At 36.3% G+C, this 16900-nt stretch overlaps 1 protein-coding gene across 1 annotated transcript in view; it reads right to left on the reverse strand.

The window, feature by feature from the left end:
* Positions 1–13286: 13286 nt before the first annotated feature.
* The window catches only part of LOC137401470 (NEDD4-binding protein 1-like), a 39793-nt gene continuing 36179 nt past the window's right edge, over positions 13287–16900 (reverse strand). Inside the window, exons 17-19 of the mRNA XM_068087824.1 lie at positions 15760–15969; positions 15089–15122; positions 13287–14315 (exon numbers count right to left, since the gene is read on the reverse strand). Coding sequence (XP_067943925.1) covers positions 14094–14315; positions 15089–15122; positions 15760–15969 — 466 coding nt within the window. The 3' untranslated portion in view covers positions 13287–14093. The remainder of the gene's footprint in view (positions 14316–15088; positions 15123–15759; positions 15970–16900) is intronic.

Raw genomic sequence — 16900 nt, forward strand, 5'->3', positions numbered from 1 at the left:
TGAGTAGTTTGTGGAGTAAATTTATAGAGTTACTATTAAAACTGCTGCCTTCTGCCAGACTAATGGTATAAACTAAACTGTTCATCTAGTATTTCTAAACTACTTGATAGAACTAAAGCTTTGTTCTTGAAGTTTTCATTTCGTGTCATCACTTCCTGAAGGGCTCTTCAGTTTGTGTTGTTTGCACATGTACTTCGTTTTACACACTGTCTTTTGCTTTCAATCGCTGTATTGGTTCTTTACTGCATGCTATGCAATTCACTATATTATTATAACAAGTGTATTTATTTAATTTATTTTAGTGATGATATTTTATGTATTATTTTAATATAAGAATTGCACTAACATGGAGCAAGTCTTTTTACATAAACAGATGCATGCCAGTTGCTCTGTTTTGAAATCACAGCTAGTTCCAGCAATCCATAAAAGTGTGTTACCTACGGGGTCTAATATCCATAGGAGTGTGGTACCTATGTGGTCTAATATCCATAGCAGTGTGTTACCTAGGGGGTCTAATATCTATAGAAATGTGTTACCTACGTGGTCTAATATCTATAGAAGTGTGTTACCTACTTGGTCTAATATCCATAGCGGTGTGTTACTTATGTGGTTTAATATCCATAGCAGTGTGTTACCTAGGTGGTCTAATATCTATAGAAGGGTGTTACCTACTTGGTCTAATATCCATAGAAGTGTGTTACCTACGTGGTTTAATATCCATAGGAGTGTGTTACCTACGTGGTTTAATATCCATAGCAGTGTGTTACCTAGGTGGTCTAATATCCATAGAAGTGTGTTACCTACGTGGTCTAATATCCATAGAAGTGTGTTACCTACGTGGTCTAATATCCATAGAAGTGTGTTACCTGTGGTCTAATATCCATAGAAGTGTGTTACCTATGTGGTCTAATATCCATAGAAGTGTGTTACCTACGTGGTCTAATATCCATAGAAGTGTGTTACCTACATGGTCTAATAAACAAGTGGTTAAATTGGTTTCTCTGTTAAACTATTCGGTATTCTTCCTGGTCTTAGTTAGAAAACCTTATATGGAAAACCGATGGAAAATTACAGCTATTTGTGTTTATACATTTGTCAAGTTTTAGCGCCGAATTCTAAAGCTGTTCTCTATAAGTCTTCTATATAAAACTGCCTATAAATATGAGCTATTTTAGTATTTGATTTGACACCATCTATAATCTATTAAATATTAGTCTCTTTTATTAAATTATGGTTGCTGCTAGGTGACAGCTGTTGTTACGTGACAGCTGTTGCTGATACATACGACAAATATTACTTCTTCTATACCTTGCTATTTTGTGAGAATGCCAAAAGGTACTTTGGTAAACAATGGGCCATTTTGTTTTATGATTACGCCTATTATACTACTTGAGATAGGCATCTCAACTCCGACACACACATACACTATTCTTTGTTTACCAATTACAAGATGCAACATTTTAGGCAGCAACAGAGTGCGGACAATTAGTGTTCTGCAGGCGGCAGGTTTAACCTTTGATAAATAAGTGTACTTGGAACAATTACTCTATTTGGATGTGAAAGTGAAAAGGCTGGTTAAATTTAGAAATAAACTTCATAAAACTTTGAAACAATAAAAATGCAAAGTTATATACACAGTTAGATTAAACTTTTCCTAGTTTAAATACTATTAAATTATGACACGTACCGTAAGTCCTCTAGTCGAATGCTATGACGCTCTATTGTTCCACCCTTTCTCTATAGTGGCGGTCAATCGGAGATGGCGTTCAAATAGAGGTGGTGTTCAATTAGAGATTTCAATGTATCTCTTGCGCCGATTATAACTTCTAATCTATTCGGCGCACAGCCTACTATTATTCTTGCCTGTCTCTAAGGTTATCTATGGTGATTTATTTATTTATGATTTGGTTTTTTATGATGTATTTGTTTTAACCTGTAATATGGAATGAAAAACAAATTCAACCAAATATGTTGTGTTTTACTGCGAGTATCTGCTTCAAAATATCTGCTTTAACTCACAAAGCAGATCTTGAATGGAATAAATTTTTATTGGTAGTCATCAAGAAAATGATGATTTTTATTACATGAGAACAGAAACAAAAAATGAAAAGTCAGACATCAAAAATTATTGGTTGAGTTGAACAAAAATGTTTTGAAAGTTAGTAATCTAATAGCTATGCGGAGGAATAGGGATAGTGAATTGAAGGTTGTAGTAACAGAAAAGTCATGAGCTGAAACATATGATGGTGGATGAAGTACGCTGGTGCCACGGAATAGAAAACAATGTTTATCATGTATGGAAAAATAAAAACAAATATTCTCGGCATAGTTTTCACAGAATTTTCAAACCTGTAACGCAAGTACAGAAAGAGCAAGTTTGTGATTATGTGTTATGTTCAAAAATTGTGTGATTTGATTGGTAGAAGAGTGATGAGCTGGAATACTTCATCAATAGTACACAAGTCTTAGAAAAGATTTCTGTAAGAGAAATATCCCTTTCTGCTGTAAGTATGAATGAATCAATTTTGTATGGAGCTTTGATTGCATGCAGTTGAATTGGTTGCATTTGAAGTCAAAAGTCAAATGGTGATTGTAATGTTCTATAATCGTTTCAAGTTGGTGCTCAGGCCACTTCTGACCAATCATTCAATCACATTGAATCAGAATAGCCAATCAGATATGCAACTTAAGCACACCTTTTTGTTGAGTGTCAACCCAGCCACTTGCTGTAACTTGTCACAGATCATTCAACACAGCCAGTCTTGACGATCTTCACAAACTGATAATGCAAGTTTTGCTTCTCTTCTCTCTGACTGTTTTGTCTACTTGTCTGGCAGAAACGCTTCATTTGGTAACAAATTCCCTTTCAGCTTTTATTTTCTGGTACTTTACTATTAAACTGACAGCTTGGTGTGCCGTGACAGATCATCAGGTGTAATAAATATACGTACAAGTATTCTTGAATGCCTCTGGGTAATCAGGTGGTTCAGGTGGTAAAGTGTCGGTCTAGCAAGCTAGTTGTCGTGAGTTTAAATCATATTGAAATCAATTATTTTTCTTAATCTCTAAGGGTGGCTTTGGTCAGACTGACAGGTATAGCTATTATTATAGTAATGATTGCCATCTTTTTATTTGTTGTCAAAAAACACTTAATTTTGAAAGTTTTTTGGTTGCAAGCACATAGTTAATGTTTTGATAAGTGTTTCTAGGTGAGTGCCTTTTCTCTATTTGCTATAAAATGCAACATTGTGTTTAAAAATATTATATTGTGAATATTTTTTAAAGTTTTGTTTTCTAAAAGCAATAAAAATTTAACAAAGCTAAAACGTGTTAAAAATCTTAGGAATGTTTGATCAAAGTTGTTTTCAATTTTCTTTCAGTGTTGCATAAGTTGTCAGATGTTCCAGAATTCAAATTCTTTTTTGACAAACCTTCCTATATCCCACTGTTATCTGTAAACAATATGATAAAAGTACAACATATCAGTGTGACCATGGTAGAAGACGATATAGTATAAAGGTTGCTATATACTGTAACTAGTGGTTCATACATGAAACTGTACCGGACTATATACCAAGCTCTAAATCTAATTGGAGTAATTTATGCAAAAATAGCCTGCAGCAAAGACCACTTTCTCAACTTTTATAACTTTCTCTTGATGCTTTAGCCAAAATTAGAAAGGAGTGAGGGGAGCGATGCCAGCAAACGAGAAGTCATCAGTCCTGTTAACTTCCATGATTATCCATACGGTAAGCAACAGGTCATCCTACACTTATATTAGGCTACCTGCTTATTGAACGTGTCTCTTCAGTAGGCAGCGCAGTTCTTATTCGTAAAAATGATCTACAGAAAAATTAGAATCTGATTTTATTCATTTTTAAAATCTTTAGTCTTTAATGAAATGCTGTATGTAGATTAGCATAAACGTCCAAATATCATCGCTAGCTTTTTTAACAGTCTTCTGCCTACTATCAACTCTCTTAGCAGAAAAAGGTGTTTTAAAAACTTCATGTCAAACCATATAATTCATTTTAGTGGCTAACTGTTGCCCTTTTATTTTCATTTTGTTTTATGATTGTTGTATGGCATGATTTGGAAAAAAGTTCTGTTTGAAATGAATTTATTGCCAATAAAGTAATACAAAAATGCTCATAATCTCCCAACAAGAAATACAATTGGGAGCTGTCGGTGAGTGTTGTTAATGCAGAGCTCTGGTCATATAGATATATGATGTCAGAGGTAATATGACATAATATGTTGTATCAAGGCATATTCTCACAGTTTGAATTAAGGACTATAACAAATATGCAAACACAATTTTTATATATTTTTAAAAAATATTTCAATTGTCTAACTTGGTATAGTGTGTATTGTATATTTTAACTTACTGTAAATATTTAAACAGACTAGATGTTGATTTTTAGTTTTTACTAAATATGTGTGCTAGGCTGCTTGTGACAGCATTGATACTGCTGCCACAGTATTGTCTTTGTGACAGCATTGATACTGCTGCCGCAGTATTGTCCTTGTGACAGCATTGATACTGCTGCCGCTCTATTGTCCTTGTGACAGCATTGACATTGCTGCCACAGTATTGTCCTTGTGACAGCGTTGATACTGCTGCCACAGTATTGTCCTTGTGACAGCATTGATATTGCTGCCACAGTATTGTCTTTGTGACAGCATTGATATTGCTGCTACAGTATTTTCCTTGTGACAGCATTGATATTGCTGCCGCAGTATTGTCCTTGTGACAGCATTGATATTGCTGCCACACTATTGTCCTTGTGACAGCATTGATATTGCTGCCACAGTATTGTCCTTGTGACAGCATTGATACTGCTGCCACAGTATTGTCCTTGTGACAGCATTGATATTGCTGCCACAGTATTGTCCTTGTGACAGCATTGATACTGCTGCCACAGTATTGTCCTTGTGACAGCATTGATACTGCTGCCGCTCTATTGTCCTTGTGACAGCATTGATACTGCTGCCGCACTATTGTCCTTGTGACAGCATTGATATTGCTGCCGCACTATTGTCCTTGTGACAGCATTGATATTGCTGCCACAGTATTGTCTTTGTGACAGCATTGATATTGCTGCTACAGTATTTTCCTTGTGACAGCATTGATATTGCTGCCACACTATTGTCCTTGTGACAGCATTGATATTGCTGCCACAGTATTGTCTTTGTGACAGCATTGATATTGCTGCTACAGTATTTTCCTTGTGACAGCATTGATATTGCTGCTGCAGTATTGTCCTTGTGACAGCATTGATATTGCTGCCACACTATTGTCCGTGTGACAGCATTGATATTGCTGCCACAGTATTGTCCTTGTGACAGCATTGATACTGCTGCCGCAGTATTGTCCTTGTGACAGCATTGATACTGCTGCCGCTCTATTGTCCTTGTGACAGCATTGATACTGCTGCCGCACTATTGTCCTTGTGACAGCATTGATATTGCTGCCGCACTATTGTCCTTGTGACAGCATTGATATTGCTGCCACAGTATTGTCCTTGTGATAGCATTGACATTGCTGCCACAGTATTGTCCTTGTGACAGCGTTGATACTGCTGCCACAGTATTGTCCTTGTGACAGCATTGATATTGCTGCCACAGTATTGTCTTTGTGACAGCATTGATATTGCTGCTACAGTATTTTCCTTGTGACAGCATTGATATTGCTGCCGCAGTATTGTCCTTGTGACAGCATTGATATTGCTGCCACACTATTGTCCTTGTGACAGCATTGACATTGCTGCCACAGTATTGTCCTTGTGACAGCGTTGATACTGCTGCCACAGTATTGTCCTTGTGACAGCATTGATATTGCTGCCACAGTATTGTCTTTGTGACAGCATTGATATTGCTGCTACAGTATTTTCCTTGTGACAGCATTGATATTGCTGCCGCAGTATTGTCCTTGTGACAGCATTGATATTGCTGCCACAGTATTGTCCTTGTGACAGCATTGATATTGCTGCCGCAGTATTGTTCTTGTGCTGATTATCATGCTCGTTACTTTGTCATTTCGATGCTATAAATCTATTCTAAATAATAAATATCCGTACAATTAGTTTTAGCCAAAAAATTAAAACTGTGAGAAAGTATTAAGAATGTAACCTAGTACAAGCAATAGTTTATTTGAAATTATATTGGTGAACTTGTATAAAACTGCTTTGCGCTTGACTGTAACTTCAGAATTAAACGCTGTCACTTTTTTATAACTGACCCTGTTGTTTAATTTATTAGCATTTTCTGAATATGTAAACTGTCAGCTGGTATTTATCCTATGCTGATCTGATATCTGATATTATTTATTAGTTTTGAGGTGCAGTATGTCAATTTCTTTTATTTATTTTTGATATTGTATTTAAACATGAGGAAAAGCTTGTTATCTAGAGCCCTTTATGTCAACACAGATAAATACAATGACATATAAGATTACCAGTCTATGTGAACTCGCAGAAGTTATGGTTATATAGAGAATGCGTACACTAAGTACAGAAGTTATGGTTTTATAGAGAATGCGTACATTAAGTACAGAATTTATGGTTGTATAGAGAATGCGTACACTAAGTACAGAAGTTATGGTTAAATAGAGAATGCGTACATTAAGTACAGAAGTTATGGTTATATAGAGGATGCGTACACTAAGTACAGAAGTTATGGTTATATAGAGAATGCGTACACTAAGTACAGAAGTTATGGTTATATAGAGAATGCGTACACTAAGTACAAAAGTTATGGTTATATAGAGAATGCGTACACTAAGTACAGAAGTTATGGTTATATAGAGAATGCGTACACTAAGTACAGAAGTTATGGTTATATAGAGAATGCGTACACTAAGTACATGTACCAACTAAGGTTGAGCATGTTAAAAGATCAGCCAGCAAATCTCAAATTATTTCAACTAATGCTGACTACAAGTTATATACGTGTGTAAATATATATATAATATTATATATTAAAAATGATATGTAATACTTTAAATTAATTTGGTGCAAGATATAAAACTAGATAATTTACCAATCTTGAAAAAACAAATTTTAAACTTGTTAAAATTCTTGATTAGCATGGAAATCTAGCTATAAAAAATTGGAAAAAGTAAAATTTTGCAGTTTGTTCGAAAAACAATCTGTTGGATTGAACCAACGAAATGGTGCTCTGTAGTGACCTTCTGTGAAGAGTATTTTCAGATGGAGCTTGTAACAACTATTAGAAGCCAAGCATTTGCTAAGAACTGAGTTTAGGGGCCAGCGAAGATATAGTTTATAGCAGCTGCTGGCTAAACAAAACTAAATCAGACAGCTACAATGGGAATGAGATTTATTAGATTCAAACAATGAGATTTATTAATGAAAAGTTCAGAGAATGACAAAGTTGGTTCTCTCATATGAAATATAGTTCATTTTATTGGAGAAGGAACTTATTTGATTAGGTCAAACTGTGGTGAGAATAGGTCAAAGTGTGATGACAATAGGTCAGGCTGTGATGAGAATAGGTCAAACTGTGGTGAGAATAGGTCAAGCTGTGATGAGAATAGGTCAAGCTGTGGTGAGACTAGGTCAAGCTGTGATGATAATAGGTTAAGCTGTATGGAGAATAGGTAAAACTGTGATGAGAATAGGTCAAGCTGTGATGAGAATAGGTCAAGCTGTGATGAGAATAGGTCAAACTGTGGTGAGAATAGGTCAAGCTGTGATGAGATTAGATCAAACTGTGGTGAGAGCTGTTAATATGTTTGGTGATTGATTTTTTAGGTAACATATGCCAAGTCTGCCAGCCAGAGAAACCTAAAGGTATTGTAAAAGATACTTGTTAAAATATAGCTAGGTGTTCTATTATGAGTACAAGTAAAAGTCATCAGCTGCGCCAATAGAACACAGAGACTACATAGAGGCACAGTAATTCTAAAATCTTGCTTAGTTAAAGATGTGGTAAAGCTGCATGTTGCCGGTTGTAATCCTACATGAAGCATATAGGGGGACTTTCCCAAACCTCCAATCATGGCATAGAACAGATGGATGCAGCTCTTATTATAGTAAAAATACATGTAGGTTACAAACTAGTAATATTTGTTTTCTAAATTTAATAATTCTTTATATTTTTAATATTCTCCAAATTTTAATAATATAATTAATTTTCTAAATTTATTCTCTAAATTTAGTTAGTTACATATTACAATAAGTAATATGTAAATTATGACATATCAGTATTGGTTCCGTTGTAAACCAAATGACTATTATTGGTTATTTGCAAAATTAATAGTTCTTGCTCAATCTGCATTGCTTGGTAGAGTTTAGATCAGATCCAGTTCCAGCTAGAGATAAATGCTACATTGTTCTGGTATGCTTTTTATTTCTTACTTTTTAAATGTCGTTCTGATGAAAAGCTTCAATAGTTTTTGGAATTGTTTTCTATTCATATCATTAAAAACCAAACATTTTAAAAAATACTACAGACACTAGAAGAGTGTTTCTATTTTTTATATTGATTTTACAAGTTTATGATCTTGGCAGCCGGTAGCTACAGTAATTATGAGCTGCAATTGAGGGGGAATGTATCTGTGAGCAACCATTCAATAAAATTTTAAGTGTCTTTTCCATTTATTCTAGCTGTAGAATGCCCAGGGAATTACATCCGTAACCCGTATTCCAACACATGCATTAGACTGGTGACCATAGCAAAGAAATGGCAAGATGCGTACAATCACTGCTTTGTCAGCGGAGAGAACCTGGCTACTTTTGAGACACTAGAGTCTGCTTTCTGGCTCATCAACCTCCGCAAGTTGAACAAAGGTAATAGAACTTTAGATCCTTGTATATTAGGATACAATCAAAGATAATAGAACGATAGATCCTTGTATATTCGGATACAAACAAAGGTACCAGAACTTCACCTACTTGTATATTAGGATCCAAACAAGAGTACTAGAGCTTCAGGTCCTTGTATATTAGGATATAAACAAAGGTACTAGAGCTTCAGGTCGTTGTATATTAGGATATAAAGAAAGGTACTAGAGTTTCGGGTCCTTGTATATTAGGATATAAAGAAAGGTACTAGAACTTCAGGTCCTTGTATATTAGGATATAAAGAAAGGTACTAGAGCTTCAGGTCGTCGTATATTAGGATACAAACAAAGGTACTAGAGCTTCAGGTCCTTGTATATTAGGATATAAACAAAGGCACTAGAACTTCAAGTCGTTTTATATTAGGATATAAACAAAGGTACTAGAGCTTCAGGTCGTTGTATATTAAGATACAAACAAAGTTACTAGAGTTTCGGGTCCTTGTATATTAGGATACAAACAAAAGTTCTAGAACTTTAGGTCCTTGTATATTAGGATACAAACAAAGGTACTAGAGCTTCAGGTCCTTGTATATTAAGATACAAACAAAGGTACTAGAGTTTCGGGTCCTTGTATATTAGGATACAAACAAAAGTACTAGAACTTTAGATCCTTGTATATTAGGATATAAACAAAGGTATTAGAACTTTAGGTCCTTGAATATTAGGATACAAACAAAGGTACTAGAGCTTCAGGTCGTTGTATATTAGGATATAAACAAAGGTACTAGAACTTTAGGTCCTTGTATATTAGGATATAAACAAAGGTACTAGAGCTTCAGGTCGTTGTATATTAGGATATAAACAAAGGTACTAGAGCTTCAGGTCCTTGTATATTAGGATATAAACAAAGGTACTAGAGCTTCAGGTCGTTGTATATTAGGATATAAACAAAGGTACTAGAGCTTTAGGTCCTTGTATATTAGGATATAAACAAAGGTACTAAAGCTTCAGGTCGTTGTATATTAGGATATAAACAAAGGTACTAGAGCTTCAGGTCCTTGTATATTAGGATATAAACAAAGGTAATAGAGCTTCAGGTCATTGTATATTAGGATATAAACAAAGGTACTAGAGCTTCAGGTCCTTGTATATTAGGATATAAACAAAGGTACTAGAGCTTCAGGTCATTGTATATTAGGATATAAACAAAGGTACTAGAGCTTCAGGTCCTTGTATATTAGGATATAAACAAAGGTACTAGAGCTTCAGGTCCTTGTATATTCGGATACAAACAAAGGTACTATAACTGGGTGTAGCACTACTATTGTACTGTCTGTAAAATCCATGTATATGCATAAAAGTTCAGCAAGTCATATTTGAGTCAGCAGTAGTAAATAGTAGCAAACACTTTGGAGTTGTCTGACTCAAGTTCCGATAGACCTCAGTAATTTTGGCTAGGCGTATCCAGACTTTTGTATAAAAATAATCAGGAAACTATTTTGCATTTTTATTTTTTCTGCAGCTTGGAAAGACAACAATCTTTGGGTCGGTGGAAGAAGACATGGTGATAACTGGCAATGGGAGGGCAAGACAAAGGCTCCTATAGACACCCTACCTTGGGCCAACGAAGAGCCTACCTTTCTATCAAGTAATGAAGATTGTGTTGCAAGCTGGACTAATGACAATTTCAAATTTAATGACTTATCTTGTCAAGGCTCTCATAAATTCATTTGTGAAAAGTCAATGTGAACATCAGCCCTCACTATGTTTGAGTTGTAATGTCTTCTCCGATCTAATATAATTTCTTAAGAAAAGATTTAGCCAGTAATCAAAGGTTAGAAAAGAGAAATGCATTTCATATAAAATAGATTTAAACACTCATCTTGGCACATCCTAAGTCATTTTCAAGGGCGTCTTGGAACAGGTGTAACGCATCAGGGATGAGTCAATTTTGTAATGTTAACCGACTTGAAGCAGGGTGCCTTTGAGAGAGGTCATTGTGCTTATGTTAGATATCAAGCTTAGGTCGAATAAAGGAGGTTAGTCAGACAAGTATAAGCTGTCAAAGTCAGTGTCACAAATTGATAACACATAAGCGTATTTTGTTTTGGTGCCCAGGTGTTTCCATGAAAGCCTTGCTGCAAACATTACATTTGGTGAGTTTTCTTTCACAGAAATGTAAGTTTTAAAAATGGTGTCAATAAAAAGCACTATAGAATGGCCTAATAATGTTACACGTAATTAGAGGTGAGGCGCAGTTCAGTGATGAAGACTTACCTACAGCTCAACCAGTGATGTAGTGCTAACCTTTTTTTAACCATAACTGTAAAATTGAGACGTAAACATAAGTGGATGTAGGCGACCAAGAGTCGAAACGCGACTCCACCGCCACGTAGTGGCGGTTGGAACAGCTGGGGGTGCTGTAATCCCCCAGTGGGGTCCAGGGCGAAGCCCCGCCCACCAAAGCCTACAGGGCTTTGGCGGCCGGGGATTTGGAGATTTTCTCTTGCCATCTATTGTCTACAGGCAGCAGGATTTGGGAGGCGTTCTCACAACAAAGAAAAATTACAATTGCTGCTGGATAAGGAAAGTTGCTGGCATATCTCATATCTGAACTGCTGCTTTTAGTTTGCTGTCATTGGTGTAATTATAAAATTAGCCTCAATGCCTTGACCTTTGTCCTTGATAAGATATGCTGCCATTGGTTGCCGTCATTTGTTTATTGAGACATCCAATTGGGATCAATGCCTTTGACCATGGTCCTTTAGTACAAATGCTGACTGCCATTGGTTTGTTGTAATCTGATCTCAGCCTTTGTTGTAGACAACCAATTAGGATCACAATCTTGTCAAGTTACATGAACATTACATCACTGTATTGTACTGTATGCTGCTTTTATATTGAATGGCCATTGAATGTTGACTATAATGACATTAGTGTACTTTAATCAATGAAATAGAGCTATCATATACCTTGAGAATTGGCAAAGTCGAAAATCTTTTTAACCCTAATTATAGTTATACTTGAAAAACACACAAATTTTCTAACCATAACTTAGGTAGGTAGGGTTAGGGTAGCACTACATCACTGAGCCCAACCTAAATCTGTAAAACTCCTTTCGATAATAATATGATGCAGTGGAATGTTGCAACTGATGTTATGAACGGTGCAGTGTATTTCATTTATTTGCTGATAATTAATGGTGTAGTGAATATCATGGTGAAACTACAATGCCAAACAAAGATACAAGTATATAATAATGCAGAATCAGGAATAATTCTAGTTATAATAAGCATTAGATAAACAGGCATAAACAGATTGCCGTATATTAATGGTTGGGTATAAAGTAGCTCTGTCACCTACCTAGGAGAGTGTTAACAATAAATTTTTATCCATCTTGGGCAGAGTAAAATGTAACAGATGCAAAGAGTAAGCCCAGCAGCTATTTTGGCGGTAAGAAGGCTTGAGACTAAACCATTGTTTAGCTTTCTAAACTGTTACATCACTAAGTAGAGATGAAACCACAACTGGGGTAAGTTTGCGCAGTCATCAAGCTGCAACAGCACTGACAGAATTTGATGATTATGGATAGACAATGCTACACTAGGACAATACGGACCCATACCCCGACAGACTCACCCACAAATGTGACCTTTCCCCAAATAAGCACAGGTATGCACAGTCTTCTTTCACAATCTATTGCATAAACTGGTAAGTGATGGAATCAAAAACCTGAACATCGCTATAATAATATCTTCGCAGATGTGGCATAACTTGTTATGCATGGCTGAAAAAGGTACCTGAACTGATGTGTCATAGGTTCAAAATTTCTTTCCTTGAAAGGTTGGGTGAGAATTAAGTCATAATAGGACAAACAAGTTTTGACAATAAAGAATACCTGCTCATACCGGCGACACGTGCTGACGGTATATATAGGCAGTTTGTATGGATGATGCGTATGGAAGTGCGTAGATGGCTCTTGCTGACAGTGTAATTCATGTATGTAAACTGTGTATGTGTAGGCAGCATATATAGACAGTCTGTATAGACAATGTATACCGACAGGATTTATAGATACTGAACACATATACACAGCCAAAAAGAATGGTACAGATTATGCTAATAGGGTTATTTTCTAAACGTCGGCTATAAATCTAATGCTATAGATAAAATTCGTGGTTAGTGACTCAACTTATGATCGGTAGGTCAGTGGTTTGAGTTACCAAAGGTGGCAGTAGGAAAGGTATTCGACCACAATTGCTTCCAGGTTTAAGACACATTCTAAAAATCCTGCGTGCCTTTCACACAGGGTATCAAGGTGTATCAAGAGAATCAATCCAGGTGTCCAAAACTTAATGTCTAAGAGCAATTCGGTGAATAAGTCACAAACTTTACTTGTAATTCTCAGTTGTAAGTCAGTTTTCATAGTTGGGGGCATGAGAGTCATACGGAACAGACACATGTGACTAGCCAAAGACAACATAAAGGTTGAGGTCTTTGCGTGATCCAATATATTTGCACCTTTAGTTCTAAAATGCAACTTTGTTGAATCACAACACTGACAGCATAAAACTTTTACAGAATGAGCCATTAGAAAGGATATATTTACAAAAGCTAGAGAAACCTTCATGCTCACACCGTATACCTTACAGTTAGTATGCTGAAGCAATGTTCCCGCTATTACACAGAACTACCACAAAATGGTTACACCTGAATATGACAGAACCTCAACAAAGATTGAAAGCAAAGATACAGATTAATGACTGTATGATGTATTACCTTAGGAAATGAAAATCTAAAGCTTGGCGGTGAATTGTGAATGTTAGCCAGTTTCAAGAGTACCTTAATGTTTGAGCTTTTGAATCAAACCAAAGGAGTTATCATAACGTGTTGTAGGATGAGACAAATCATAATGATACAATCTAATTGCTTGAAAAGATTTACAAAACAGAACTTCTGGGATAATGAAAGTTGCTATTTGCTTCTTGTTTTTGTCTCAAACAATTGTTTTAATATTCCAGCTTATCATGCTACAAAATCCCAAAAATGAGAGCAAATAAGCTATCTACATCAGTTAAATACAAATCATTGCTTATGATAAAATACATTTTGACTTCAAATTTTGAACATATTACTTCGAAAAATATTTGCTACAAAAATATATCAGGATTTTTTAAGATTTACCAACTTTCTAAGATTGGAAAACCTGTTAGAATAAGTTCTGAAATCAATAAATGTGTTCAACCGGTAAATACACATTAGCAGTCGATGAGACTGTAAAATATATCTACACGAGTTTATCGACAAATATGTCTGCAGTTTTTTCATGCGGATGACGACTGAGGAGTTGCTGAATGTCCCGTGCCTTCCTCGGAAACATTTCGAGGAGTTGTGTCTTTAACGCAGATGTCTCAGACTGTGTTCGTTCCTCAGCAAGAAGTGAGGTCACAGACAATGGAGTGAATCGGTTGTGGTTTGGCTGAGGCTGCACACTGATCGGCTCTATTACCTACAGAGAAAAGAATACAAGCTTATACTTCAGGTAAATATTAATACTAAAGAAACTATAGAATTGTACACATATGTATGCAAATAAAGTTTACGCTGCAATTACTATACATGTATTGTATTAAAAGTTACATGCATATACAACAGAGTTTGAAACTGTGTCAGATGACATCCCATTCAAATCAAGACATCTAAAATGCTTGCCTCTCCAACATTAGGCTAGGCATGTTGTAGCAATCAACTGATCTGCGGGTACTTATCGCTCTAGCCTGTGATTGGCCAGGTATTGTATGTTGCTAGGGAACCACATTAGAGACAGCTGTCTACTTCCTATGAAATAGGAAGTAGACAGCGATCACACATATGAAGATTCACACATATTATTAAAAACAGACCATTATGTAAGTACTTGGGCAAGCTGATTATCGGCTAATAAAATTACTCTGTCATCTGATATAAGTTCTTACTCTTATTAAAACAATGGATCTATCACGGCGCCAATGTCATCTCCATAGATCTTTGTGAAAATGTGAAAAGTGCGCTCAACCCTGACGACTTGATCAGACACCAGATTTATATGTCGTTTGACAAAAAAACATAGACACCTATCTCATGTGCATTTATAACACAGGCACTACAGCACAAGTCCTGTTATTCAGCTAATCAACGATATAACACAGCAAGGAAAGTGGCGCACTCTCCGGGTGGCATATCATGATGGCAGGAGGTGACTAGTTCATACACGTAGAGATAAACAAATGTAACGCAACTTACTGTCCGTTTGGCTGGCTTGGATATTGCTTTTTGCCTGTTGAAACAGAAAGGCAGTTGGTAGAACTACATAGAAGAGAGCGCTGAGAATAGGCAATAAATACCAAAGCACTGGCTATAAGTACAAAGTAAGCAGTCAGATAAATACTCTATGCGCTGAAATATTTTCATAAAAATAAAAGCTACAAATCTAAAAATGTCACATTAAACTTCTTTCGAGTAGTTTTCGAGTTGAGAATCGTATGAGAAAACCTGATTGAGATGCGCAAAAACTTGACAAGCAAAACATTGCATAAGCATTGCTCACTGCACCTTCTAAAAATTCACCCTTATGTTACAGCCATTCTTAACGTTCTCCAAAATCATTGAAGATTTAGAAAGCAAAACGTCACTCACTCTGAACACCTAATATAACCCTAATTTAATTAGAGAAAAATTGAAGCAAAACAAGGTATCATGAAATATGGAACTGAAAATATTTACAAGATATTTTTTGCTAAAAATGAATTTTATCCCAAAAGGCAATAGGTCATTCTCTTTATTGTCTTCCCATGAATTTGACGCAGGTATCAGGCTTCGATTTACGTATGAGCCCTCCATAGGGGATAACCCATTAAAATCTATTCAAAACCATTTTCAAAGAATTACTATGCAAGTATTCGGTCCCTAGTTACCCGGGTAGTCGAAGGAGCTGGTCAAGTGATGGTCCATTTCTGCCCATTGGGTCCTCTGGTATCATGAACAAGTCATTAACAAACATAAACATAATCACTCTGTTGTTGATAACATCCAAGTACTTTCCCCCCTGCTCGGTTAGAAGATCTGCATATTTATCATTAGAGAGGACAACTCCGTTAGTCGCCACAGCGAGATCAAGGATAAACCTGTGAAGAAGAATGCAAAGATTTCACAATTGAGGAAAACGAATACAGCAGTGATAGAAAGCTCACTGCTGCCTGCTGCTATTCTAATCATATACAGTATTCACACCAACATGTGAGTTTCACCCTCTGTAATACAGTCAATCTTTGCTCTATAGCGCTATATCTTTCGCCGCTTCGCGGATCTTTTACAGTGCACTGTGCTCTGAATCCTGATTAGCTTAGGGGCTTTACTGTTGTCTAGAAGTAAAATATTGATGTTGTACCATCTTGTTTTTTTTTTCGCAGTTTCTCCGAGACAAAGGCCACAATGTCAAAGAAACGTTTTGCACCAACAAAGATTTCTCTGGATGCGCTATAGAGGCCGAAGAGGATGCTAACTATTGAAGAATAAGTTACACTTCTAAACATGCTAAAAGACGGTAAAAGTTACGCGGCTGTAGGGCACCATTACAGAATAAATTAATCTTCAGTTCATTCTACAGAAAAGGAAAATAATATAAGGACGACAGCAGAAATATTAAAATTGTTTTCTGAACAAATTTTGGGCCTTAAAACGGGTTTTGATTTATGATTTTATTCTATAGCACAGTATTGCACTGTAAAATAATAAAGCTGAATACTTCACAGATTTCACTTATCATGGGTTATTTTGGGAACAACTCTCGCAGTACACGAAAGATGACTGTACTAGAAGTTCATGAAATTCTCTATTCTACAATCTGTAATCCACCACCGCGATCCACCACCGCACCCCACCGCCGCACTTAACCACCGCACTTCACCACCGAACTCCACCACCGCAATCCACCACCGCACTCCACCACCGCACTCCACCACCGTAATTCACCACCGCACCCAACCACTGCACCCTACCACCGCACTCCACCACCACACTTCACCACTGAACTCCACCACTGCACTTCACCACTGT

The sequence above is a fragment of the Watersipora subatra genome, chromosome 8, assembly GCF_963576615.1.
Source record: "Watersipora subatra chromosome 8, tzWatSuba1.1, whole genome shotgun sequence".
Classification (NCBI taxonomy): domain Eukaryota; kingdom Metazoa; phylum Bryozoa; class Gymnolaemata; order Cheilostomatida; family Watersiporidae; genus Watersipora; species Watersipora subatra.